The 27,627-nt window shown below is 35.1% G+C and overlaps 1 protein-coding gene across 2 annotated transcripts in view; it reads left to right on the plus strand.

Annotated features, from left to right (window-relative positions):
• Positions 1-27,627, plus strand: part of COL5A2 (collagen type V alpha 2 chain) — a 182,133-nt gene that overhangs the window by 16,780 nt on the left and 137,726 nt on the right. The window contains exon 1 of one of the 2 annotated variants that reach the window (XM_027126110.1): positions 21,305-21,671. The exons of the other annotated variant lie outside the window; for it this stretch is intronic. Coding sequence (XP_026981911.1) covers positions 21,575-21,671 — 97 coding nt within the window. The 5' untranslated portion in view covers positions 21,305-21,574. Of the gene's footprint in view, positions 1-21,304; positions 21,672-27,627 lie in introns of those variants that run through there. 2 annotated transcript variants of the gene reach the window in all.

Below are 27,627 nucleotides of genomic sequence, written 5' to 3' on the forward strand. Positions count from 1 at the left end.
AGCAGTTTTAGAAACAGTAGAAACTCGGCATACAGATGTGTTCCTGTTTGCACAGACTTCAAATCTGCCAAAGCAAATACTGGTCTGCTCCCTGTAATTCTACCACGCCACCAGAGTTTCTCCTGTATTTATGGGATGGGTGTGTTGATTGTAAGTTAAAGCTCTGGTGTTTGGTTCTTGATTACATTGTACTTAAGTTCATTCTATGTTTTTTTGGTTGGAACTTGAAAGCAATGACACTTTTAGATTTGGAAGAGTGCAAAGAAATAAGGCAGGGCAATTATATTATGGTCATGATATATCCTCATTATATATCCTTGACTTGTACACATGTTTGAAGAACTCATATTTTCTCTTGTTTCCAAAATATACCTTTAAAAACTCCATTTCAGATTTATACTTTATCTGTACTAGTGGGAAGTTACTGAACTTGAATTTTATTCTTAACATTTACATGCTACTAGAGGAAAAAATATTTATCAGGGAAGAGGCTTGAAATCTATCAGTAATAATATTGTTCTAGAAATAATTGAGCTGTTAAGCAAAACTCTTTTGAGGAATAAAGAATTTCATTTAAATATTGGTAAATTTAAATGTAACAAGTAATGAAACATGAATGATTGAAATTGATCTTGAGAAAAGTTTAATAAATGAGCTTTATGTCTCTGATCCCTCTTTCCCTTCCCCTCATCCTCATTTCTACTTTCTGGCTGAATCTTCCACCAAAGATAATGATTTTTATGAGGATTCTCAAATTCATCATGCCCACCGTGAATGTATCATTTTCCTCAAAGTGAGTTATGGAATCTCATATTTTAATCTATCTCCTTAAATTTACCTTACATGTTTATTTATATACTACTCTTGTCATTTCTTTCTTTTGCTCAGTAGCTCTCACTTTTCTACATTAATTTTAAACCTGTAGAAATTAATTTCTACTGCTTCTGAATATGAAACCTCTGCTTGTTCACTTATTGCAACTTGAATAAATAAATGTTATTCCATCCTCCACCTTGCCTTGCACTTGTTCTCCTCACCTCTCTTCCACTCATTCTAAATCCAGCTTTTTCTCAAGACCCCGTCTCACAATCTATGGCTTTTTAACTGCATAATTCAGTTGATTTACATTTCCTATGTCTTAAGTTTTAACATTGCATCTCATTCTTTTGATTTTTCTCCTATTTTTCTCTTTTCCTTTCTTATTTTTTCAGAGAGGGGGTTAGTGGTTTTGGTTTTTGTTTACATTCTACTCCCCCTCACCCAACTAGATTGTATTCTATGCATTTAACTTCTATTTTTAAAATTATCTTCCTAGTTTTTTACACATATATTAAAATTAACAGTCTAAAGAAGTTAATATCTTTAATCTCTTACCAACTAAAACAGCATCTTAAAATGCTATACTCCCCAAACCCTATGTGTATGTGCATATACATTATATTTATAACGTTTATATATATAATATATTTATATAATACATAAAATACAATACAACGTATATAATATATATGTATTATATTATCTAATACATAGACTATGTATTATATATATTGTATAATACATAGAGTGTATATATTTATCATGTTATATTATACATTGTATACAATATAACTATATTACATATGACAATATGAAATGATTATATAATTTTAGTTTTATATTGTATTTATTAATCCATTGGAATTTTTAGAAATTGTTTTATATGGTCAATGATTATTTAGATTTACCCATATGTATACCGTTTTTTCTTTGCTTGCATCTCAGATATCTTTTCTGAGATAACTTTTGTTTTCTTCCTACAGTATATCCCTAAAGTGACTTACACTGGTTTCTATTTTTGCTGTTGAGAAATTAGCTCTTAGCTTATTTGTTGTATATTTCACAATAATTTGCCTTTTTCTCATGCTGCTCTTATAATATTATGTCTTTGGCGTGCTGCAGTTTCAACACAATGCATTTATTTGTGAGTTTCTTTTTATTTATCCTGTTTAGGTTTTTAAAATTTCTGACTTTGAGGATCAGAGTAATTTTCAATTTTGAAAAAATTATTGGCCATTATCTTTTTGAATATTGACTCTCTTCCATTCTCTTGAGTTTCTCCTTCTGGGATTCTAATTAGTTGTATGTTAGAACTTTCTTATTCTAACCTCTATATCTCTTAATGTCCCTATCATATTTCTTATTGTATTGTTTTTGTTAATATTCCATACTGGATATTTTCTTAAATTCTAATTTCCAATTTATTAATTTTATCTTTAGTTGTGTCTAGTATGTCTGCTTTTGGATTAACTGAGTATTTTGTATGATTTCATTTTATCTCCATTATGGACTTTTTATTAATAGCTGTTTTTAATATTTTGTTAGTGGTTGCTCTAGGGTTTATAATATACATTTTTAAATCAAGGTCAACCTTCACATGTAGTATTAAACTTTACAACAGTACATTTTCAATTCTTCTTTCTCATCTTTTATGCTATTTTTATCTTATAGCTTACTTTCCCATGTGCTATAATTGCTATTATTGTTGATTTAGGCATTCAGTTATATTTTAGGGTAAAAATGATAAAATAACATCTTTTATATTTACCATAATTTTAACCATTCCCAGATATCTTCATTTCTTTGTGTAGACCCAAGTTTCTGTCATATTCCTTTTGCCTAAATAATTTTGTAGTGCAGGGCTTCCAGTAATGAATTACCTCTGTTATTGTTTGTCTTAATAAAGTCTATATTTCTTTTTTGTTTTAAAAGATATTTTTGCTGGGTAAATAATTTTTGGTTTGCATTGTTTTTTCCTTCCCTACTTTAAAAGTGATATTCCACTTTCTTCTGTCTTGCAATGTTTCTGATGGGAAATCTGGTGTAATTCTTTTTTTCCCTTTATATATTATGTCATTTAAGCCTGGCTGCCTTGAAGATTTTATTTTCTATCTTTGATTTTCAGAAGTTTAAAGATGATGTGCTTGTTTGTTTTTCCTTTTTGGTATTTGTCTTGTTTGGTGTTCTCTGAGCTTCTTGAATCAGAGCCTTGTATATATTTTATTACTTAGATGAAGCTCTCAACCATTATCTCTCTAAATATTTCTTCTGCCCCATTGTCTCTCTCTTCTTGAGTTTGTTTTGCAACCCTATCTTCTTTTCATATTATTGGAATTCAAGCTGCTTGGCTCCCTTGTAACCTCACCTTTTTATGGGTTAAGGAAAAATTATGATTTTGAAGATTCTTTGGGTTTTACTTATTATTAGGATGGGAGCAATGCACTTATTAGCTTTCTACTTACTAGTTAGAAGCAAGAGGCCCTCTAGTTATATATTTCATTTTGAGATATATTTAATGGCTTTGAGCAATGAAAGATGTGAAAATTAATACATTTCATCTTCTTTCTACCTTCTTTCTTTTCCAACTCCTTAATTTGGATTAGTTTGTTACTTCATTTATTTGTTTGTTTGTTGTTTATACCATCAAACTTAACTTTTTTTTTTCCTTTAGCTAAATGTTTTCAGTTTTTAGCACAATCTTTTCACATTGTGCCTCCATTTCATCAGCCACATCTTGATTGGCTGTTTTCATTATTGCAGATTTTTGTTTTAAAAGTATTATTTTGCCACTTTTCCTTCCCCTCAGTATTTTGTAGACATCACTTCATTTTGTTGTGGTGCTGAATATTACTGTGGAAAATTTTCAAGCCAATTTGATTTTCTTCCTTTGTATAAGACTTTTTCTTTAAACTACCTCAATACTCAGATCATTTTTTATTTACATGGAAATTCAGTAAGTCCGCTAAGATATGACCTTGTGTTGATTGTCCAGTAACAACTTTTCTTATGATATATATCTTCTTTTTATATGTGTATTAAAGATATTCTCTTTATTAAAAATGTTTTTTCTCTCATATGCTCTGTATATGTTTTCTGTTCCATTAGTTCTTTATTTTTTAATTGATTAATTTTTTCTTTCCTGTTTTAGAAATTTTATTTATTTATTTATTTTTGGCTGTGTTGGGTCTTCGTTACTGCATGTAGGCTTTCTCTATTTGCAGCAAGCGGGGGCTAATCTTCATTGTGGTGTGCGGGCTTCTCATTGTGGTGGCTTCTCTTGTTGTGGAGCATGGGCTCTAGGTGCACGGGCCTCAGTAGTTGTGACACATGGGGTCAGTAGTTGTGGCTCGCAAGCTCTAGAGTGCAGGCTCAGTAGTTGTGGTACATGGGCTTAGTTGCTCCTCAGCATGTGGGATCTTCCCGGACCAGGGATTGAACCCATGTCCCCTGCATTGGCAGGCAGATTCTTAACCACTGCACCAGCAGGAAAGTCCCCATTAGTTCTAGTTTTAAAATCAGGAGCACCAATTATGTATATATTGAACCTCTGATTTCCTTAGTCTTCCAATATCTATTATTATCTTCATATATTTTAATAACTGTATTATCTACCGTTTCATTTTTGTGTGAGTACCTTTAACCTGTTCACTATCTTTCTGCTTTCAGTAATAATTATTCCATTGCTTTTACTTTCAACTATGGCTTTCATTTCTAAATATTTTCATATTTATCTTCCATTTCCTTTCTGAGCACTTATAAACTCATTTTTCATCTCCTATAGACAGGTAAACTTTTTGACTCATAATTTATTATTAGTATAATTTGTTAATAAAAATATCACACACTAATTTTATTGACAGTCTGAAGAATTCTTTGTTTAAACTATGCCTCTGTTTTTTTTTTTCATGTCTTCTGCTGTTCCTCTTTTACTTTTTGCTTGCATTCCTTTTCTCCTTTTATTTTTCAGTTTCTCTTTTTAATTTCCATGGTGGCATTAATGGGGCTGGAAATTAGCTGAAAGATAAAGTGGAGAAAAGAAAGTAGTAGCAAAGAAACAAACTGTAAGGGCCTGTCGCTTTGATTTGGATTTCTTATTTTGAGCACTCTTTCAGAGTGAATCTTCACTCAGTTTTCAGCATCCGTAAGATTGGCATGGCTGATAGTGATGTTTACAGTGAAGTTCTCCTTCCTACTCACCTGTCATTTCCCCACAGACTTTCTGAGCTTTGATCTGGTAAAATTAAAGATCTTTTGATTAAGTGCTATGCTACCTCCTTATATAAATGTTATATATAAATGCAATAATTGAAAAAGGTAGAAATTATATGGCTAAATAACTACCATGTGGTGATATTGTATTGTAGCTGAGGGAATGGACTCTGGAGTCAAAGGTACCAGAGTCTGAAACTCTGATCTAACCACTGTCTTCACCTGATTATACTTAACCATTCTAGGCTTTGGTTTTCTTAACTTTGAACCTATTTCATGCATCATGTTTGTATTAAATGATATAAGGCCCAAACAACACTTAGTAGAATGCCTGGCACAAAAAGTATTCAGTACATTTTATTATTATTATTACTATGATTAATTTTTTGTTTTTATTATATCATTTTGCTTTTAACTACTAATTCCTTCTTACTTATAAATTTACAAAATCCTTACCTACAAGTTGCTACAGCAAACATCTTCCTTAATCTCATCTGGTTCACCTTTTCTTAGTTATCGTTTTTCTTTTTCTCACCAGTATTCTTCCGTATCTAACACTTGGAAGCATTCTGTTTTTGATAGATTGTATATACCAGGATCCTGGCAAGAAAGAGATGAGATCCTCTAGGGGCATAATAGAGGATGATGAATGAAAACATTTACAAACAAGTGGGAAGGAAAGTGTAGTCAACACCAATGGTAAAGCACCCAAGACCTGTGTTTATCATTCTTAGGCCTGGAAAAGGAAAAGAGGAGAGCAGTTTTTGGAACCTGGGGAGATGTTGCTATAGGAAAAAGCTACCCCACAGGAATGCAGCCATTTTCTAACCACAGCCTGGCAGGCGGGGCCCAGAGGAATAAATACTCTGACCTCATTCTCTTCCCGCTTCCCAATCCCCTACTGTGCTTCCCAATGGCCGGACCATAACAGGCCAAACCAGAGGATGAGGCTGTCTGTAGGTATAACCTGTAAATGTCAGCCTCTTGGGGCAAAGAGATGTACAAAGAAAGATGGAGAATGAATCTGATGGGGCAAACGGAGAAAACAAAGTACATTTGTTGCTTTCTTTGGGAATTTATTAAATCAGGATAAATATTCTAACTGTAGAAAATTCTGTAGAGCCATATCTGTACATAATTTAGACTTTAAATTGAACATCTTTTTGACCTGAATTTTTAGAGTTCTGGCTCTTTTTTAAATTAGCCACTCTGTTTGTGTTTTGAAATAAAAACAAGTAAACATACCTTTGTGGGTTGTTCTATATTTTAAAGAGAAGACAAAAAAACTTGACTAAATACTACCTTAATAAACCTTACTCTGTAGATGCTTATGGCATGATCCCATGGTTCATCCCTCTTGCTAACATTTATGAGATAGTTCTACATTTAAGTTTTTAATGACCACTTATATGTGGATTATATAAATTTTTGCTAAATAAGAATAGAATTAACAAAGTGCCCAATCTTGCTTTTTCATCATGGGCCTGCTCAACAATTCATGTTTATGGGACTCCAGCTCACAAAAATTTACAAAAAGAATTGGTCTTGCTTCTTTCTCTTGAACCATAATCTATTGAAAAGACAGAACATCATGTGAAAACATAATTTTAGAAAAGAAAAAATATTAACATGGCTGAATGAATGAATACATAAAGTAGTTGATTAATAAATTATAAATTAGAGTCGAGTTACTCTGAAAATAAAAGTCAACAACTCTCTCTTAGTTTCCAACTTGGAATCTAAAAACTGACTATTGCTGAAAAGAAAAATTAGTTTATATCTCAAGTTGAGAAATGGGTGGCCAGATGTTGACCATCATTTCTAATGATTGTTTATTTTTATCACTTATGTGTATCCCTCAAGAGGGCAATTTATATATGTTCTATAACAGTAGGTAAGGGGTTGATTTTCAGACCTTTAATTTTTTTCCATCTACTATTATGAAAGCAATTTCTGGATGATTAATTGACTTCTCAGACATATCATTAATAAATGGCTCTGGTCATTATGTGCCTCCCATCTGTCAACAAACCAACAATTAAAACTTTTTAAGCTCCTCTCATTTTTCTAGCAAATCTTCTACCCTGCCTATCCTTTCTCACTGGATTTTTCCAAAAAGTGGTACCTGCTGCCATGTTTCCCCTTTTGCTATCCACATTTTATCCATTTAAGATGAGCTTCATACTGTTTCATTTTCATAAGGTTTTTGCTGATAACCAAGTAATCACAGATTGGTGGTAAAAGATCTCACTTTATTCCAGCAGCACTGCCAAAGATGAGTGATTGCCAGACTAGATTCTATACTTGAAAGTGTATTCATTATCTTTATATCTATATATCTTTATTATATAAAGGTAATAATATTTATATATTCAGTGTCCATGTGGAAAACTGATGATAAAGAGTAATATACACTTCTTTCAGGTAAGAGTGATGTACTCCTAGATCTAAATATATATCTTATTAAAGGTCAAGTTTGCAGAATGAAAAATAGCAAGGGCCTATGAGAAATTTCTGCCACATAAAAGAACAGTAATCTGAAGCCTCTGGCCAAACTGGTCATCTCTGTTTCTTACGAATATCAAGCAGATCCTATCTTAATGCATTTGTGTGCGTTTTTGCTGGAGTTTTCTTCCTCTGGTAATTTTCATGGCTAGCAACTTTTTGTCATCTAGCTCTCATTTTAAACATCATTAGTAAACTAACTAAACCTAAATAAACGTTCTTTTAAACCAATTCAACAGCTTTAACATATCTTTTCCTAACCACAACAAAGCACATGCACGTCTCCAGGTGTCTTATCCACCACCCAGAAACAGAGAATCTTTCCAGGAACTCTTTCTACCTTCCTTTATTTATAATATTGTAAATTGGGGAACAGCTTAAGTATCTGACAACAGGGGAATGGCTAAATAAGTTATAGATTGGACTATGATAGAATATGGTATAGTCACTAAAAGGGCTGTTCATAGAAGTTTTAGTATATCATTAAATGCTATCTCATAGTGTTAATTGGGAAAAAAAGTGGTACATCAAGCAAGAGATTACATGTAAAATGTATTCTCAAATGAAAAAATTTTGAAGAGAAATAAATATTGTATTAACAATGATTATATCAGGGATTATTAAGCGAAATCATTTTCTTTATACTTTCTGCATTTTCCCTTTCCTAGGGATGAGGGAAGCATATGCTACTCTTGTAAACGTGAAAATTACATACTAGATTAAAAATGTAGAAGACATGCTTAGATCATGGTGTAGAGCAGTGTTTCTCAGACTTGTGGTTTGGTCTCAGGAGCGCTTTTCACTTTTATAATTATCAAGGACCCCAAATAGCATTTAGTAGATTACACCTATTGATATTTATCATTTTAGAAATTAAATCTCAGAAATTTTTAAAAAGTTATTAATTCATTTAAAATGACAATATACCCATTTTATGTTACCATCAACGATGTATTGTTATAAAATAGTATGTACCAAAACAAGAACGTAATGAGAAGAGTGACATTATTTAAAATTTTTGCAAATCCTTTAAATGTCTGGCTTAATAGAATACAGCAGATTCTCATATTTACATCTGATTTCAATCTGTTGCCATATTTTGTTGTGGTTAAAGTATATGAAAAAACCTGGCCTTATACAGATATGTGATTGGAAAAGGGAAAACTTCACAGACTCACCCTTACCCCCAACCCCCTAAAAAAAAGAATGTCTTAGGAGCACCCAGGAGTACTTAGACCCTTCTCTGAGGTAGAGGAAGAACTGGAAGTCAGATCTAGGTTTGAGTCCTGCGTGGTTTACTTACTAGTGGTGTAATTTTGACATTTCATGAAACCCCACTGAACTAAATGTTAGTTATTTGTAAAATGAGATTTGTATCCCACTGTGCCATTGAGAAAAGTCATTGTCATTGTGGAACTCCTTTGCAGTATCAAAACAAAGACTTGAGATCCAATACATGTCATTTTTCTATTTTCTCTGTTTAATCAGATACTGTCTTTTATAGTAGTAGTTATGTTTTCAGCTTTCATAGTCATAAATGGTAAAGGAATAATATTTTAATTCTGTGCATGACTTCTAAGCAAATGGAAAATCTGTCTTTTTTTTTTTTTTCAGAAGGCAGAAGGCTATCAAACTGTCCTTGTCATTATTCTTACCCATCCTGTGTCTCCAAACTCTTGCTCTCCTCTTAGCACATTCTGTTATATCAATGTTCAAGTTGGAAGTTCTTTCTGAGTTGAGGCAATCTAAATGGAACCCTGCCAAACCAAGGAATATTACATTGCTCACTTGTCTTGTCCTTTTACCCATTGAAAATACACTTTTAATGGCTAAAAATAACTTCAGTATCCGCTGTCCATTCTTAAGCAAAGAAATGAATAAGGTTTTTCTTAAACAGTCTATTTAATCACCTTTTAAGAGTAGTAATAATGAGAATGATAGCTTATATTTTATTAATTTTTAGAATTTATGAAGCTCATTCATGAATAGTCCCTGTAACAATACTTGGAAATATGGAGGGACATTTACTAACCCCTTTTGCAAACAAGGAACTGGGCTCTGATGATATATGAGGTCCTCCTCAGGTCAAGAGGTTAATCAGAGACTGTCCCAGGACCAGAGCTCATGTTTCCCAAGGCCCAGTACTGCCAGTGATAATATTCTGTAGAACAAGATGAGTTTTTGTAGTTTTTTTTTTTTTTAACCTAAAATCATTTTGATTATACTGGCTATTCATTCCCTCTTTTCAAGATTTGGAATTTGGAACTGTATTTATCTTTCCAGATATTTTAAAGGGCTAGTAACACTCGAGGGCTTAGATAAGATAGGGACCTACAGATGAGTGTTTTCTACTTCTCTTTGCTATGTTGACTCAGGCTTCTGAAAAACCACTTTGGAGTGAGCTTAGAAGATGAGATGAGGTTGCTATGTGAAAAACAGAATTCAAATCTATGTATGGTACTGATTCATGCACATTTTTTCTTGAGCTATGTCTTCTTTTGGAAGCTAAGATATGGGTGTGGTTCTACAAGAAACAAAACCATGCAGAGTATTAGAAATGCTTTTATTTTTTGCTACAAGACTAAAGATGTGGGGATATTAGCAGTATCTTTCTGTGCCTCTCTAATGACAGAGAGTTCTGAAGAATCCAGTACAGTAGTTTATTAGTTTAGTGAAATCATTAAAAAATCATTGTACCCTGAAATATAATAATTACCATAGATATTATCTTGAAATACTGACTAGACCATTAAAAGATAAAGGTATTGTTAAGGTTGGGATTTATTGCAGTTAGCTTTTAAATATTTTTTGCCCCCTCTTCCCATCTCTTTTACTGTAAATACTTTATACTTTAAAAATATTAAGTTTTACCTAATAAGTTTTTAAGTATAAGTAAATATAAGTTTTACTTAAATACTTCATGCTTTTTAAAACATTGAGTTTTTACTTCCCCACTTTGTAGTGTGAAGTGGCCTATGATTTAACTCTGCTAGATTACCTTCAGTTTCTCTAAGTCACTTGAGTGTTCTCCTGTGTGTCTTCCCTAACCTCCCTTCAGCCAATCTTTGTTGGAGCGCTATTCATTCTTTGATGCTCTGCTTAAATTCCACCACATCCATAACTTCTTTCCAGATTCCTCATGATTCTAAGTGCCTTTCTTTTTTTAAAAGAAGATGTTGGGGGTAGAAGTTAATTAATTAATTAATTAATTTTTGCTGTGTTGGGTCTTCGTTTCTGTGCGAGATCTTTCTCTAGTTGTGGCAAGTGGGGGCCACTCTTCATCGCGGTGCGCGGGCCTCTCACTATCGCGGCCTCTCTTGTTGCAGAGCACAGGCTCCAGATGCGCAGGCTCAGTAGTTGTGGCTCATGGGCTTAGTTGCTCCGCGGCCAGGTAAGCCCATGAAGAACCAAGACTAGGTCCAATATATATTTGCATCCTCAAAGTAATCTCCTGACAAATGTGCATTGTATTGAATTGCATATAACTTCTGAAGCCACAACCTCCTCTTCCTTAAGTAAGTAGGATGGACATATTTGGATGAGCAAGGTATATTTGAAATGAGGGTTTTGCGCTCATGCCTTTAGGCAGTTATTTATTAATTCTTCCTATTACTGATGATTTCCATGTCACAAATAATTGAAGTAATTGGGAGAGATTCATAAAAATTGAACAGAATCCAGGAGAAGTTTAGTAAATTAAGTACATTGTGGCTTTTGGAGCCAACTGATGGGCCTTAGAGATTGACTACAAGATGTGAATTAATAAAGGGTCTCCTCTTACAAATAAATGTGTGTAAAATTAATTTTAGTTAGTTTAACAGGGAGAGAAATTGCCAAATGTTTAAGTGTCCCTTGATTGCTTTAACTGTGTATTTATGGAGAAGAGATTTCAGATGTCCCAGGAACAGTTTTCTGGATTCCTCTCATTCCAGAATCATGGAAGTGGAGATGATGCTGAAAGGGAAGACAAGGCACATTTATAAAATTTCACTCATCCAGTAATATCTTATGATTGCAATTATTCCAGAGAAAACAAAAGTAAGTCTTTGTAAAACAAGAAAATGAGATCCATGTGTTCCTCCTAATCTCATGAGATGGTATCACTCACATACTTAGAAAAATTAAAATAATACACTATTCGACTGGTGAGTGAAATCCTGCCTTAGTATTTTCTATGTATTAGGAACAATAACCCATTTTTTTGGTAATAAGTGGTCGTAGGAGTCTTTGCTTTTCTTATCCTTGGGTGTCAAGGAGGACTCAGACTTATGTTGCTGCAGTAACCTAAGAACATATTCAAAATCAAGTTTATAAATTGCTTTTTTGCCCACTCTTTTTGTGTATGTGTATGTTTTTGTGTATAGATATCTACACATTTTAATTAAATAGTAATTAAGGCAATGTGTGATAAATATAGAGAATGCTCCTGATTTCTAAGCCATATAATCAGTGAGCCACTGGGTCCTTGTGGTATTTAAAGCATTGAAAATCTTGGCTACAGAGTGACTAATTTTAATATTTAATTAACTTTAATTACTGTGGTAAGAGCCTATCTTAATTTATATTTGTATATTTATACCAAAGTGAGCTCATTGATTACTTGGAGATATTTAAATAAAAATTATAATCCAAATGCATTGTATGTTTTTTTTTTTTTTTGCGGTACGCGGGCCTCTCACTGTTGTGGCCTCTCCCGTTGTGGAGCACAGGCTCCAGACGCGCAGGCTCAGCAGCCAGGGCTCACGGGCCCAGCCGCTCCGCGGCATGTGGGATCTTCCCGGACCGGGGCACAAACCCGTGTCCCCTGCATCGGCAGGCGGACTCTCAACCACCGTGCCACCAGGGAAGCCCCACTGTATGTTTTTTAATCAGTAATATATTTTAGCTTTTTCATGATTATTAAAGTACTTACATATGACAAATAATTGTGATAATAGAGATTGTGAGCAGAAGTTTCTGCTTTTCAGCATTAAGAATTGACCACTGCTGGCCATTTCTCATTTGATATATGCATATCATATGGGAGGGATATATGTATATCAGAGGGAAATAGGGATGAATCTTTTTATTACTCATAGATTGTCTAAAAAAGTGTTTTAAAAAGTTGGCATTGAATACTCCTGACATATTGATAACTGATGTAATTATTGGTGTAATTATTTTTCATATTCAAACACTGGACACAAATGTAAAATGTAAAACAAAACTACAACATAAATGACACTCGAAATGGCAGGTTATAGAAAATGCTATACTTTCTCAACAGCCAATTTACAAAAATTTCTTTTATTACCTCACAAAGGCAGAGAATTCCACAGCTCTGTAAAACTAAAATGAAGTTACTAAAGGGTCTGAAGGAGTAGTTTGTCCCAAGACACAGGAAAATGTAAAACATTAAACAAAATACTGATTGAGGTATGAAATGTGATAAGATGTCTCATATTGATTTCCTTGCCCTCTACTGCCCTCTCCAAGCCAAGGACCAATTTCCCAGACCTCTGGTCACCACATAGTTGTCAGTTGAACAATGTAAGAACTCAAAAGTCTGATGGGCTGAATGACTCCTTATTTTGTTGAGAAATAACTTGAGACTCTCAGGACTTTAATTTTTTTCAAAGCAGTATACGGAGCATGGCAAGCTCATTTGTTATAAATGGCCTTTGGTGTCACTGAGTTTCTGGACAACTTCCCCTTTGTAGCTTGTACATACTCCTGCCATCTAAAAAGTTTCCCTCAGGGGAAGCCCTGACTCATGGACTCTCATTTTAGCTACAGAGAATTGTCTATTCTAATACAAACAGTCATCCACATTTCAGGATTTATTAGGCTTAATAAATAAGGGATTCATGGTTAAGAATGAGGAAATAAATGTTTTAAATGTAAACATAGTGTTTTTTAAAAAAGGAATGAACTACTGATACATGCAACAACATGGATGAATCTTAGAACTAGACACAAAAGGGTACATACTGTCTGATTCCATTTATATAATGTTCTGGAAAGCTATGGGCATTGAAGTCAGATCACTGTTGCCAGGAGTGGGGTTGGGAGGAGAAGGTTGACTCCAAATGGAGGCACTTTTTGGGGTAAAGAAAATATCCTCTAGATTGCGATGGTGGCTACACGATTATATACCTTTGTCATACTCAAAGGACTGTACTTTGAGTACATCTCAAAAGGTGAATTTACTCTATCTAAAATGTGCCTTAATAAAGGCATAGTTACCTTTGGCATAGTTACCTTTCTTGTGTGTGCGTGGTGAGAACCTTTAAGACCTACTCTCTTATCCAGCCTGAGGACTCTTTTGATGCTGTCTTCCTAGTTAGTAAAGTTGAATTATATTATACTTTAATTATCATGAAGTACAGTGCAGAGAGTGCTAGGACTTGGAAACCATTTTTGAAACTATTGTTTGCATTGTCTGAAAGGTCACTTAATCTCACTGAATCCCATTATAAAATGGGAATGATCATTCTGCTCATATTATTTCACTGGGTTATTGTGAGTCTCAAAGAGTATGTGTGTGCTCAAACAGTATGTGAAGAGTTGGGTGCTATATGAGCCAACATGATTTATCAGATCATTTATAATTTTGGCTGACAGGACTCTCCATAACTTCTTTTTTTTTTTAAAAGATGTATAAAGTTTTATTGAAATACATTTAAAGACATGAATAAGTGGAGACATGCCATTTTTATTAGGAGAAAGATTCAATATCATTAACACATCTATCCTTTCCAAATTAATCTCTCAACTCAATGTAAGTCCAATAAAAATATTAACTGGCCTTTTCCTGGAATCTGACAAACTCAGTAAACAATTTATATGAAAGAGTAAAGGAACAGGAAGGGTGGAAGTGATTTTCATGATTAAGAGGAGTGGGAAGAGCTGACTTATTAAGTTATCAAGGTTTACTGACAACAACAGTAAGTAAGCACGGTGCCACTGACACAGGGATACATCAACAGACAAAGGGAGGAGGCTGGAGAACCCGGGAGCAGACCCTCGAACAGCAGTGACATCACAATCAGTGGGGGAAGGATGGACTAGTCAGTAAATAATAGCTATTCAAATGAAAAAAAAAAAAAAGTATCTCTAACTTATAAACCAAGAGCAACAAAAACAAACCCAAACAAAACATCCAGGTGGATTAAAGACCTAAATGTGAAATACTTCCAGAAGAAAATACAGGAGTAGGGAGGATTTCCTAAAGAAGACACAAAAAGCACAGACTACAAAGTAATAGATAAAAGTTTTCACATTCTCCATAACTTCTAAATGTGACTGTTGATTGCCTTAAGAGATAATATTTTGAAAGGTAAAATTGCAAACTTTTCTCAAAATATGACATGCTAAAATGTAAACATCTGGATTAAAATGAAAGTTCATATTTTAAGACTTTAAAAAAGAAAATATTTCTAGTTATGCCTAAATGTAAAAAGATATATTTACAATACAAATATTCAGATAGAGCTAACCTATATTTGTAAAGTTTGGATATAGATACCATTAAATTAATTGGTTCATATATTTGTTTACTTGAAAAGCTATTATACTGAAGGCATTTTGAGAGATTCTCTAAGTATTGTCATTTGTTTAAAAAAAATCAGTGATGGCGTTTAAGGTAAAGAAATAAACATCATATAATTTCCTTGAACTTCAGCTCCTTAAGAGAAAAGACTGTGAAAGCAGAGTTCCAAACCTGGACCTAGCCATTTCTTGACTAGTAGGTCATTTCTTGACTTGTCTAGTATGACTTGATACAAGTTATTTAGCTTCTATGAGCCTCAATTTCCTTTCTTCATCTGTAAAACAGAGAAAATAAGAGGACTTATTCCATAGTATTGATTTGAGGATTAAGTTAATGAGTACATGCAAAGTACTTATATAGTATTTGACACATCGTAAGTACTTAATACATTCTAGCCATCATTATTTTTATTGTTATAGTTATTTTTACAATGACTTTCAGCCAGAAAGAAAGTATATTCACAATATGCAGTCTTTTTCTGTTCAGAAACTATGGTTTTGCTGTTTTATAGCAAATATGTGTAGACAGGCACCTAATCAGTTATGTGTCCTCCTTCTACTCATTTATGTTTCTGTTCCTTGCTTAGGTATTTCTTTGACTAGAACCATCATATTCCTAGTCCTCTGGGGATGACATCTTGTCAATAAATCATTTTTGTTTATGCTCACTGTTTCTTCTGTCTTGGCCATTCAATCATCAAGTTCTACTGATTCTTTACTAAACAATATGGGTTCAACAATAACTATTAGGCAAATATAAATAACCAAACAATATCCATAATCTTCGGGAGCTTTCAGTCTGGCAGGGAAATCAGACATAAATATTGTGTGAGGTTAGGGAGGTCCATACAGAACACGTTGGTCAGTTCTATGAAGGAGCAGACTGGTTTGTCAGGGGGGCAACACTTGAGCTTTGCTGGCTCTATCATCTACTTAGTTGGCAGAGGTGTCCTCCTCAAATTTGCACTTCAGCTTCTCATAAGTCATCAGTGAATTTATTTCCACAGTATAGTCTGAATTTCTTTGCTTTTTTCTATTTCCATCATCTCTCATTTGGACTAAAAGTGCTTCCTAACCTGTGTCCTCACTTCCATTCTTGCCTTGCTATAATACATTTCTCACAGGCCATTCAGATTTTTTAAAAATCAGTAAATTAGAGCACATCACTCCTTTGTTAAAAAACCCTCCTTGGATTCTCACTGCATTTAGAAAATAATCTAAACTCCTATACATGACCTGCAAGACTTTACTGACAGACCTCATCTCCAGCCTTACATCATATCAGGCTAGCCATAATGGCTTTCTTTCTACTCTTTCACACTCAAAGCTTATTCCTATCTTTGGTAAGAGGAATAATGACCTCCCAAAGATGTCCATGGCCTAGTGTTTAGAACCTGTGAATATGTTACCTTACATGTCAAAAAGGATTTTGTGATATGTGATTAAGGATGTTGAGATGGGGAAATTATTCTGGATTATTCAGGTGGAACCAATGCAGCCACATATGCTATTATAAGCAGAGAACCTTTCCTGGCTAGGGTCAGAGAAAGAGATGTGACCCCAAAAGTAGTGTCAGGGTGATGCTATGTTGCTGGCTTTGAAGATGAGGAATAGGTCACGAGAATGTGGGTGATCTCTAGCAGCGTGAAAAGGCAAAGAAATGAATTCATCCCTAGATCCTCTCAAAAGGAGTGCAGTCCTGCTGACACCTGGATTTTAGCTTAATGGGACCCAGGCTTCTGACCTATAGAACTGTAAGATGATACATTTGTGTTGTTTTAAGGCACTAAGTTTGTGGTAATTTTTATGGCAGCCCTAGAAAATTAATACACTATTCCAGGCCACTCATGTTCCCTGTCCCCTCTGCTTGGAATGCCATTTTCCCCCAGTTCTCCAGGGACAGATCCTTTTCAAATTTTAGGTCTCAGATTCACTATTACCTCCTTACAGAGTCTACTCTTATGGCCTTATCTGCAGGATCCTTCCCACCACTGACTCCTGAGCAACTCTAAAACAACACACTGTTTATTTCCCTCATGGCGTATCCCTGTCTGGAATTACCTTGTTTGCTCACTTATTCTGTTTTAAGCTCCATAGCATCAGGGACCTTGTCTGTGTTGTTCACAGCTCTACTGCAGACCTTGTTTGTGTTGTTCATACTACATCCTTAGTGCTTTGATTAGAATCTGGCAAATAATAGACAATCAACAAATATTTGTTGAATGAGAAAGTGAATTAAACTGGGGAGGTGGTTATTTCAGGCAAAGGTCAGAGCCTGAATAAATTTTGAGGTGTGAAACTGCTTATGTTCCTGGGAAAATCTGTGTTTCCAATGGCTAAAGCCAAAAGAGGAAAGTAGAGGGAGATGGGACCAAGAAATAGGCATTTTCCTTCTCCTCCTTCATTATTATTACTGTTACTATTATTTTAAAATATCATGTTGCTATATCATGTAAGTACTTAGGAATTAGTGAATATAAAAAAACAAAATAGACTTACAGGTATAGAGAATAAATTAGTGTTTACCCATGGGGAGAGGGAAGGGGGGACTACATAGGGGTAGGGGATTAAGAGGTACAAACTTCTATGCATAAAATAAGCTACAAGGATATATTGTACAGCACGGGGAATATAGCCAATATTTTATAATAACTTTAAATGGAGTATTAGCTATAAAAATATTGAATCACTATGTTGTACACCTAAAACTAATATAATATTGTCAATCAGCTACAATTTAAAAAAAATGCAAGCACATAATAAAACCAGCAAGACTCAGTGAACAATTGATGTGGGTTGAAGGAGAAGGAAGAGTGTCCTCTGTGTCTTATCTTTGGGACTAGGGTAATTGTGGTAGTGTTCATTGGTATTGAGCTACATGGACTTGTCCAGAGGGAGATGTTCAAGCACTTAGAAATACAGGTCCACAACTCAGGAGGGAAGCCTTGACTGGAAGTTATTAGCATGTAAATGGAAACAAAGTCAAGGGTCTAGTAGTTAAAATAGATCAAGATAATGGGCAAGGAGAGAAAAAAGCTGATAGTACAATACTGGGGAGCACAATAACTTTCTGAAAGGAATTAGCAAAGGAAATTTGACCCCAAAAAACAGAGGAGGAGGAGGAGTATTTGGGACCAGGAAGCCATGAGGGGAAATAGTTTCAGTAAGAAGAAGGGAGTAGTCTGAGTATCAAACACAACAGGAGGAAAAAGGAAAGATCTTTGGGTTTATCAACAAAGGGGTATTGGTGTCTCTTGTGGTGCTTGTGATGACATCCTGATGCACAGGGTGAAGTATAACCAGGAGGGGAAGGAGAGGAAAAAAAGAGATGGTAGAAGGTGTGGAGTCAAGGGAAACCTTTGGTTTTTTGCTTCTTTTTTTGAAGAAATTGAGGAAGACACTGACAGAGTAATGTCTCGAAGGAAATGTAAAGGGAAGGGATAAAGAGTGCAGAGGGAGGGACTAACCCTGAAGGGTGCTGAGACACCTTCTGAGATTGTAAGTATTGGTATCAAGTAGATCTAAAAGCTAGGAAGCAGTGAGAACACTCACTTTGGAGTAACAGAAACCTAAATCTACCGCTTATTAGCTTAGCAAACTTGAAACTTCTTTGAAGCATAATCCCTTTATATATGACTTGAGAAAATTAATAAATACCCTTTCAGAGGGCTTCCCTGGTGGCGCAGTGGTTGAGAGTCCGCCTGCCGATACAGGGGACGCAGGTTCGTGCCCCGGTCTGGGAAGATCCCACATGCCGCGGAGCGGCTGGGCCCGTGAGCCATGGCCGCTGAGCCTGCGCGTCCGGAGCCTGTGCTCCGCAACAGAAGAGGCCACAACAGTGAGAGGCCCGCGTACCGAAAAAAAAAAAATAATAATACCCTTTCAGAGTTGCTGTGAGAAATTGGATTAGTAAAAATTGACCCACTCGGCCCATATTATTATAATATGCACAATTCATCGGAATTGTGACAGATTTTTGAGCTCTCCACCCAAGCACTGAGGCCTAGAATCAGTTCTTCAAGGACTGAGAAATGGTCAAGTCTTCCTGAATTCAGCCACATCTATTAAACAGACACACCTGGTCAATACCTGTGTATGTTTTACTTTTTTCCAAATTATAATGTAGAATCCTAAAGCCAAACATAGAAAAAAAGCCCAAGTCACAAATCTAGCAAGGATAAGAGAGAATGCTAATAATTTATCTCAGCTCTCTTGAAAATATTTGCTCTGCCTCTATCATACCATGTGCTTTTGGTATGATGGAAAGAGGAGGCTGGGACTGGAGGAAACTGTGAGAGGTTGCCTTGGATTTTAAATCTTTCTTATAAAAGCTGTGTTTAAATTTAAAATAACTATTGATTTGCTGATAATAACTGTTTTAATAACAGATACTAAGATGCTGGTCTGAGCAAGCACTGAGTGTTTATGTGCACTGATTCTGCTACAAGTCCTGTTCCTGTTTAGTTATCATCTATGTGCTCTCAGCATTTAGAATACTTTCTGCGAATTGCAGATTCTCCATAAATGTCCTTAGTCTCTGTGGTTCAGTAAAGATTCCACACAAGATGCCTGCAAATTGTGCCAACCCTTTGGTATTGGGGTGTTGATGTCTAAAACAGTTTCAAAGTAGAATAGAAGTGGCAAGCACATGGGGTGAAGTTTTTTTTCTCTGCATGTTCCTGTTATTCTTTTTGAATATTTAGCAAGGGGTTTTTCAAGTTCTGGCCTCTCTCAGATATTCTAGTTAGAATTAGCAGAAGGGTGATTTTTGGTTCTTACTCGGCCCATTCGTTTAAGTGGGAGCAGGGCATTTAAGTGTGGTGGTGCCAGAAGTATTTAATTGAAATGGGACGTGTTGAAGTGAAAAGCTAGACTGAGGGGTACAGCTGCGTGGAGAGTTGACCTCCTCTGGAACACTTCTCTGGAGATTCTAGCTCCAAAGCAAAAATTCAAAGTTTCTTGGATTTCTTCTATGAAGAAAAGTGAGGATAATACATCACTTACCTAATCTTACCCTATAATCTGTCCTTTCTCTGAATTTCTCCTAGGCTTAATGTATCCCACACATATGTATATGCTCTCGCTTATATTTCTTGTTTCATGTAAATTTCTTTTCTTAGTGTCTGCACGTGTTCCTTGGAGACAGTGGGTATGCCTTTCACTTACTTTGTGTCATCCTCTCCCTCCAGTGCTTAGTGCAGTGCAGGGTTCCTGATCACTGCTGAGTAATTATAAACCATTGACTCACCTGTGTTGTGTAGAACAGACATTCTGATTCTGGGTAGACTCAAGGTAGCAAACGTATTAGGTTATGTGGAACACTCGGAGGTCATTAGGATCTTGGCAAGCATGAGTGTGGCACAAAAGTTCATGAATAATGCTCTTGAATGGCAATTGCAACTGGAACTACCAAATTCCCTGAAAAGCTGGTTTAGGGGTAATAATACCAACATCTACTTTTATGTAGCTCTTTGCAACTCAGAACTTAGTTAATAATATATTACTTGTTTTAATGTCACTAAACCCTGTCCACTGGTCAGGGCAAAACTCTGTTCTCAAATGAGAAAATTGGAGTGCACAGAGATAAAGGACTCTGTGTTTACAAAATGGGTGAGTGGCAGAGCTGATGTCTGAAGCGAGGCTTTTTGCATCCAAATACAGTGTCCTTCCCATTACTCCACACTAACATAGTGGACTGCTTTTTTACATAATAAAACTCTCTGGGACAAGAAGGACCTGCAAATGTGTTTCTCTAAATAAGAGAGATGGAGAGATAAGGAGACGATCTTAATTCAAAGTATGATGCATTTGTCAAATAGTTTCTTCACCTGGACATTTAACGGTCCCCTTCCAGTATCTGGGTAAAGAAACAGAATGTAGCAAGGGGACAAGAATGAGTCCTCTTTAGTAAAAAGAAAGGGTTAAAATTTGTTCCTTTGAAAGTTTAAAGTGGACAAGGATCCTGAATTATCTAGACACCAAAAACTAGGCTGAAAGTCTGTATTTCCTCCCTATAGGGAAAAAGTGAAGGGGTGTGTGTCTGGGAAAAGGGTAGGGAGGGGAGAATAAGTCTCTTTCCTTCTAACAGGCTTTCTTTAAAAAAAAAAAAAAAAAGGAAAGAGAAACAAACGTTTGTTTCTGTGATTAAGCCCCATTTATGTTTAAAACATAAATGAAATCGGGACAGTTCAAGGCACTGAGGCGCGTGTTCTGATTTGGTTGTTTACTATCAATCAGACCGTTGCTTGGCAGACACTGGATGGTTATGAGCCTGAACAAGCTGAAAAGGGGCAGGAAAAGAAGTGGAGGCAGCATTCTTCCTATTTAAAGCTGCATCGCTTGAAAAAAGTTTTCGCAGACTGTGCCGGAGCTGGTGCTGAAAAAGGGGGTTTTCAGAGGCTGCCCTGGGGCTGGTGCTGAAAGAAGAGCCCACAGCTGACTTCATGGTGCTACAATAACCTTAGAATCTACTTTTCACTCCCAGGAGGACCCACATGTCTAATATTTAGACATGATGGCAAATTGGGTGGAAGCAAGACCTCTCCTCATTCTTACTATTTTATTAGGGCAATTTGTCTCAATAAAAGCCCAGGAAGAAGATGAGGATGGTGAGTTTGCCTTTTGCTTTCCTTGTGGTGTTTATTGCATAGTTTGGGAAATAGGTGGAATGTTAAGCCTCAGGAAGAGCATGAAGAGGAGGTTCTGATTTGAAGTTGAGAAGGGGGCTGACAGATTTGCACCTGGGAAACAGCTCGGAAGACAATCGGGATGTTTGTAAATCCGGAGCTTCCACATCTGCGGTTCGAAGAGTACACTACTGAATATTTCTGGGAAAGCCTAGGATAAGTCCTTTTGCCTGAATGTGGAGAGTGGGAAGTTTAAAAGGAAAGGAGAGTGCTTAAAACAGAGCACTAAAGGCACTTTTAGTGAGAGGAGTTCTGTTCTGTGGGCTGGAGTTTTCAGAGCAAGGAGAAGTCGCAGCAGAAGCAGGGTAGGGTGGAGTCCTTTTTGTACTGAACTTCAGCTGCTTCATAAAATTCTTTGTTTAGAAAAACCTCTGCAGCCAGTCTGATAACTGATATTTTCTTTGTTTTTGGCTCCTTATTTTTCTCTCTTTACAGACTTCTACGTCTTTCCCATTTTCATTTGTGATCTTACAATCACTTTTGCTTTCTGAGAGGCAGTCTCGTTTCTTTCCCCATGGCAGAAGTTGATAGAAGCCAGATTTCTTATTTTCCCACCCTACTGACTTGATTATCAGGACAGTGGTGGTTCCCTGTTGGATGGCGGAAGGCAGGAAATCCACATGCCTTATATAATTTATTTCTCAAGGAGTATTTTATTGGCGTTATTCATTAGACACAAGTTTCCTTTCTTTTTTTAAAATGTGAGACAAATCTTGACTGGTTATCGATTTTTTTTCCTTTGAAATTTGCATATGTTAGGGTTGGGTTCTGTGGTATGTTAAGCAAAAATGCATGGCTGCTATAAAATATAAGAAAATATTTAAATTGGTTCCACTGATTATTAAATCCTTCCCGTCCAGGCCTGAAGTTTCAAATACGGACATGTACTGTTTCATAATAGGCCATTATAGATTTTCATAACAATTTAACATCAAACTCAAGCTTTTAAAACTTAGCATATTTATTAAACTTTTGTTATTGTCGTTCATATATATTTTTGTGTATATATACACATACGTATGCGTGTATATATATATTTTAATACCTGCTTCTGTGTATTTTTGCTCTGTAAATGTTCATAAAATTAATATAGAGGCCACGAGGTCTAAAAAGCATTTAAAAAGTGAAAATAAGAATCTGGGATGCATACCCAACAATCTGTCCAGAGTCCCATAGAGGGGGCACTTTCTAAAATCTTGGATCTTTTTATGTTACTTTTTATGTTTTTGAAAATGAGACAATTTATAAAAGATGAAACTTCTTCAGGTTCCTTGTAATGTTGTGAAGAGCATGTACAGTTTGGAAGGGTTGGGGAGAAAATTTAATAGGAAGTAGAAGTCAGGAAAGGGGAGAAGTAAAATACAGAAAAATTACAATAGAAATAGAAAAATCTGAACATAAAAGAAGTAGTTGATTCCCCTCCCCCACCAAAACAACCAGCAACTTTCTTTTAAAACTTAATTAACACAACTTTCCTTATTAATATATTTTAAAATAAATAACTTACATTTATAAAGTATGAAAATAATTGAACATGTAAATAAATGTTTCCTATAAGCATATGGAGTAGGCCATATGTTAAAAGACTTTCTCAAATAGTTGTAATTACATTGTAGGTGCTTCTGAAAAATGAGCAGAGTTCAATTTTCCTTAATACTAATTTACATAAATGTTAGGAATGTGAGGCTTGATGCAAAAAGTCCCTGATTCCATACCAAGTCTGCTCCCCCCCAGTATAACCAAACAGCATAGAAACTGGAATTCCAAACATTATATTTTACAGAAAAAGGGTAATTGCTTTCATACGTATTATAAAAAATAAATTCTTCAGTTTTATAACTCAAGCTAAGAGAATATATGTAATAAAAATTCAAAAGCAAAAGAAAATAGTTATGGTCCTAATTAAAGTTGATATAGAAAAGAATTCCAGAATCCAGAATATTCAGAGCTACATAACCTGTATTTACTTACCATGCATATTTTGGTTTAAGTTATATTGTGTGGTACTTGGCAATACTTTATTTTCCCTGTTCAGGCTTGTCACGAGCTTAATAGAAGTGTCAGAATTTTGAAACTCCATGTGATTTTTAAGTTTGGGGAAGAGTAAGTTCAGGTAAATGTTTTAAACTAAAGAAATATCTAAGGCACACATGCAAAACAAGTATGTTTTTCAAATTTTAGCTCTAAGTCATATAATGTGGTATTGATTTTGTGTGCAAATATGTCCCCTTTGAGGAGACCTATTATCATATGTAAGTACATATTTGTGAGCTTTTATTTTTTTCTTTTCAGGACTTCAAGGTATATTTTTCTTCTGTTTGACTGTGATTATTTTTACTGGAAATTTAAAACATATTTTACTTAGTTACACAGTACCTGTCTGATAAAAATACTTATGAATGATAAAAGAAAGTAAATAAGTTTTAGGCTGTTTAGGCCAAAATCATTACTACTTCTCACTAAATTTTAAGAACTGAATTGATTTTTTAAATTCATAAAAATGAGAAAGTTTGAGAGTTGGGCTAACTTTAGTTGAGACTACTAAGTAAAATTAAGTAACAAAAATGAGTTAAGGTGACAAAATCAGCTTTTCATGAGTTTTTGTGTGTGTGTGTTTATTAGGGGGGTGCTTTGAGAGGTTCCCCATTTGCTTTTTGTAGGAGAAAATACTAGTGCATTTATAGTAATTTTTATATTCCTAAATAAAGGTCTAACACCTAGTGAGCTTATATACATTCTTGTTATTAGAAGTGGACATACTTAAATCTTGGAAAATAATCTCCGATATCAATCATTGATTTCAACAACAGAGAAGAAATGGAGAGAAGGGAGGGTGCAGAAATGTACCATTTTATTTCCAGAGACTATAAATGTCAGTGCTTCTCAGAGGCACTGAGAAGGTAGGTAACATCAATAAGTGAAGCAAGCGAGTGTTTGTACGTCAACAGGAGATGGTGGGCCTGTGGAGAACTGAAGATGCATGCCCACTTGAAGACAGTCACATCTGATGTTTTCAGAAAGCATTGCCTAAGCCGAGTGCAATATATTTGAGTGCCAGGTTTGGCTCCTGGACCATAAATTTGCAACCCTCTGTGGCAACCCTACACTAATATCCTGGACCCAAGCCAACTTCTGATTACTAAGAGATGAGGGGCTCACAGTCCTTTCTATACCATGGTCTCCTGCATTTTTATTATATTACGTCTACCATTTATCTCATTGTTAAAATACAAATATGAAGAAACTAATGCTTAACACTCAGCAGTACTTGGATGGGATGATTTTAAAGGAGGTACAGAATACAAATACATAGCTTGAGATACTTTTCACTCATAAATTGTTTTAAACTCTTTACTACTGGAATAGATACTTTGAATCATGTAGGATATGCAAACTTTTCTTTTATAGTGGATGTTTTAATCTAGGTCTACCTGCATATAGCAGAATGCAGTAGTTTAAACAAAAAAAGTGGTTCTTTTCCTTATATAAAATACTTCTAGTTAGGTAGTGAAAGGCTGATATACCAGCTCTACAAAGTCATCAGGGATTCAATTTTTTTCTAGCTCTCTCCTATCCCTAGGGTACAGTCCTTGATGTTATGTTCCTAGACAGCTGCTGGAATCCCAGCCATTATATTTACTTTCCTGGCATCTGGATAGAGAATGGGAGACAAAGGCTGTGATTCCCTCTTTTTTAATGGAGACTATTAAGTCATCATATCATTTCAACTTACTTGAAAGTTGGCTAGAATTTAGTCATATGGTCATACAAAGTTACAAGGACTGCTGGGAAATGTAGTCTTAGCTGGATAGCACTGGCAGTGTACTCTACTGAACAGAGTTATGTTATGAAGGATATAAAAGGGAGAATAGCTATTAGGAGGCAACTATAATCCCAGCCACAATGAGCTTAATTGTCAACTAGTGGAATAGATCTGGTTTCAATGGACAGAATATATATAAATATATTTATATTTATATAAATATAAATACTAGGTTGTAATTCTTTGCAATTCTTTCCTTATTCTCTTCAGATAAATTTAGAAGTACCTATAACTTTTATTCAAATTAGAACGAGGCTTTATTTTGAAGAGTATCTCTCTATATATGTAGATTGGTAGATTGATAGTTATAGTGAATTTTTATATTGACAAATGCAGTGTATACTTTGACCATGACTCTTTAAGTTTGTTGGTAAGCGATCCACAGATCAGTGTTGAGCTGGCTGCATAAAGAATCACGTGAAGAGCTTGTTGCCAATATAGATTCTAGGCTCCCTTTGTTTCCAGATATCCTGATTTGGTAGATTTGGATGGGATCCGGGAAGCTTTCAGGTGATTCTGATTCATGCTGGTGAACCACTGTATTAAATCTGTACCTAACACTCTTGTCTTGATATGACACCATTTGGCTTCCTGTTCTAAGGCTACACACTGTGACTTTGGCAATAGCTTGCTATTCTAGTCATTCCTTTCACTTATAAGGCTGCTTAATTGAAGTTTGTATATAAACCACTGCAAATTCACCATCACTTCTGGAAAAACATCTCAAGGCCCAAATCCTCCTCATGGCAGGTTAGGTGAATCATTCTACTATGCAAAGGACACAGACTATTAAAATGTATTTGCAGGTGAATATATGGTTTTCTTTTTCTCTCTTTTACTTCCTGCTCTTCACACTTCTATCATATCAACACAGGCCTAAAACTCATTGTGTTGATCATTCTAGAAATGCACATACTGCAGTATGTAAAGTAAAAACATAAAGAGAAAGCTTTGTTTTGAGAGGAGGAGACTTAGAAGACTGAAGTCATGTTAATCTATTTTTTTCTTTTTTTAATCAAACAGCTTGCTCCTACTTGAAGGATAATTCATACATCATCACTTAGCCTTATATGGAAATTCATAAAATATTTAAAAATGGATTAGTCACTTTTTGACTAATTTTTTTTCTCTGAGATTACAACATTGAAAAGTTTAAATTTACACCTGAGAGATATAATGATAGTAGGAAAGAAAGACTAAAATTGTTAATTATTAATTGACCTATTGTGTACATTTTGGCAAGTTGAACAAGTTCATATAAGACAATGGAATGGTTGGAACATATGGACGGTTCAGTTTTCCTCTAAATTTCTTTCCATGTACATTTCATGTGGCTTTTTCTAAATTTCATTTAAGGCTGAAGAACTGTTATATACAAAGAGTATCTATCCTTGGCATTTGCGTGAGGGGTAGTCTATCCAGTGGAAAATTTTGCCTTAAAGTTGTGACTACATTGCTGGCCTTAGTGTTCTTATTTTATTTTATTTTATTGATATGTTTACAACTAAACTCCTCAACAGAAATCAGGATGGTTCCATCATATACTGAGTATATTCTCTAAGGAACAGTATATCAGGGACATTACAATAGCACAAGATTTTCCTTACTCATGTGTTGCCTTCTACAGAGAAGACAGTAATATTAACAATATTAATAAATTAATATTAATAAATAATGAACTTTGTCCCTATCAGCTTTCTGGTATAATGTTCAAACTCAAAAATGTTTGTATGCTTTTTTTAAAAAAATTTAGTTTAGATCTGAGAAGGAGGAAGGACTGTCTCACAGTTGGTTTCCTTTTTTTTTTTCTTTTCTTTTCCTTTCTGGGTGTCTGCTCAATCAGAATTATAAACTCAGTTCCAAGATGACAGTATTCTCAGTGGAAACACTGCTTGCAACATAAGCATCACAGCCTTGTAGTCTATATACTTTAGTAAGTAAAGTAAGCCACAGTCCAACCATCATTGGGAGAACACCTTAGTTCTGGTCCATCTCTGCTATTTAGCAGTCTTGCTACCTTTACAGTCCTTTAACTTTACCAAACCTTTGGGTCCT

This window comes from Aethalodelphis obliquidens, unplaced genomic scaffold, assembly GCF_003676395.1.
Source record: "Aethalodelphis obliquidens isolate GAN/ISIS:26980383/991018 unplaced genomic scaffold, ASM367639v1 scaffold2, whole genome shotgun sequence".
Classification (NCBI taxonomy): Eukaryota; Metazoa; Chordata; class Mammalia; order Artiodactyla; family Delphinidae; genus Aethalodelphis; species Aethalodelphis obliquidens.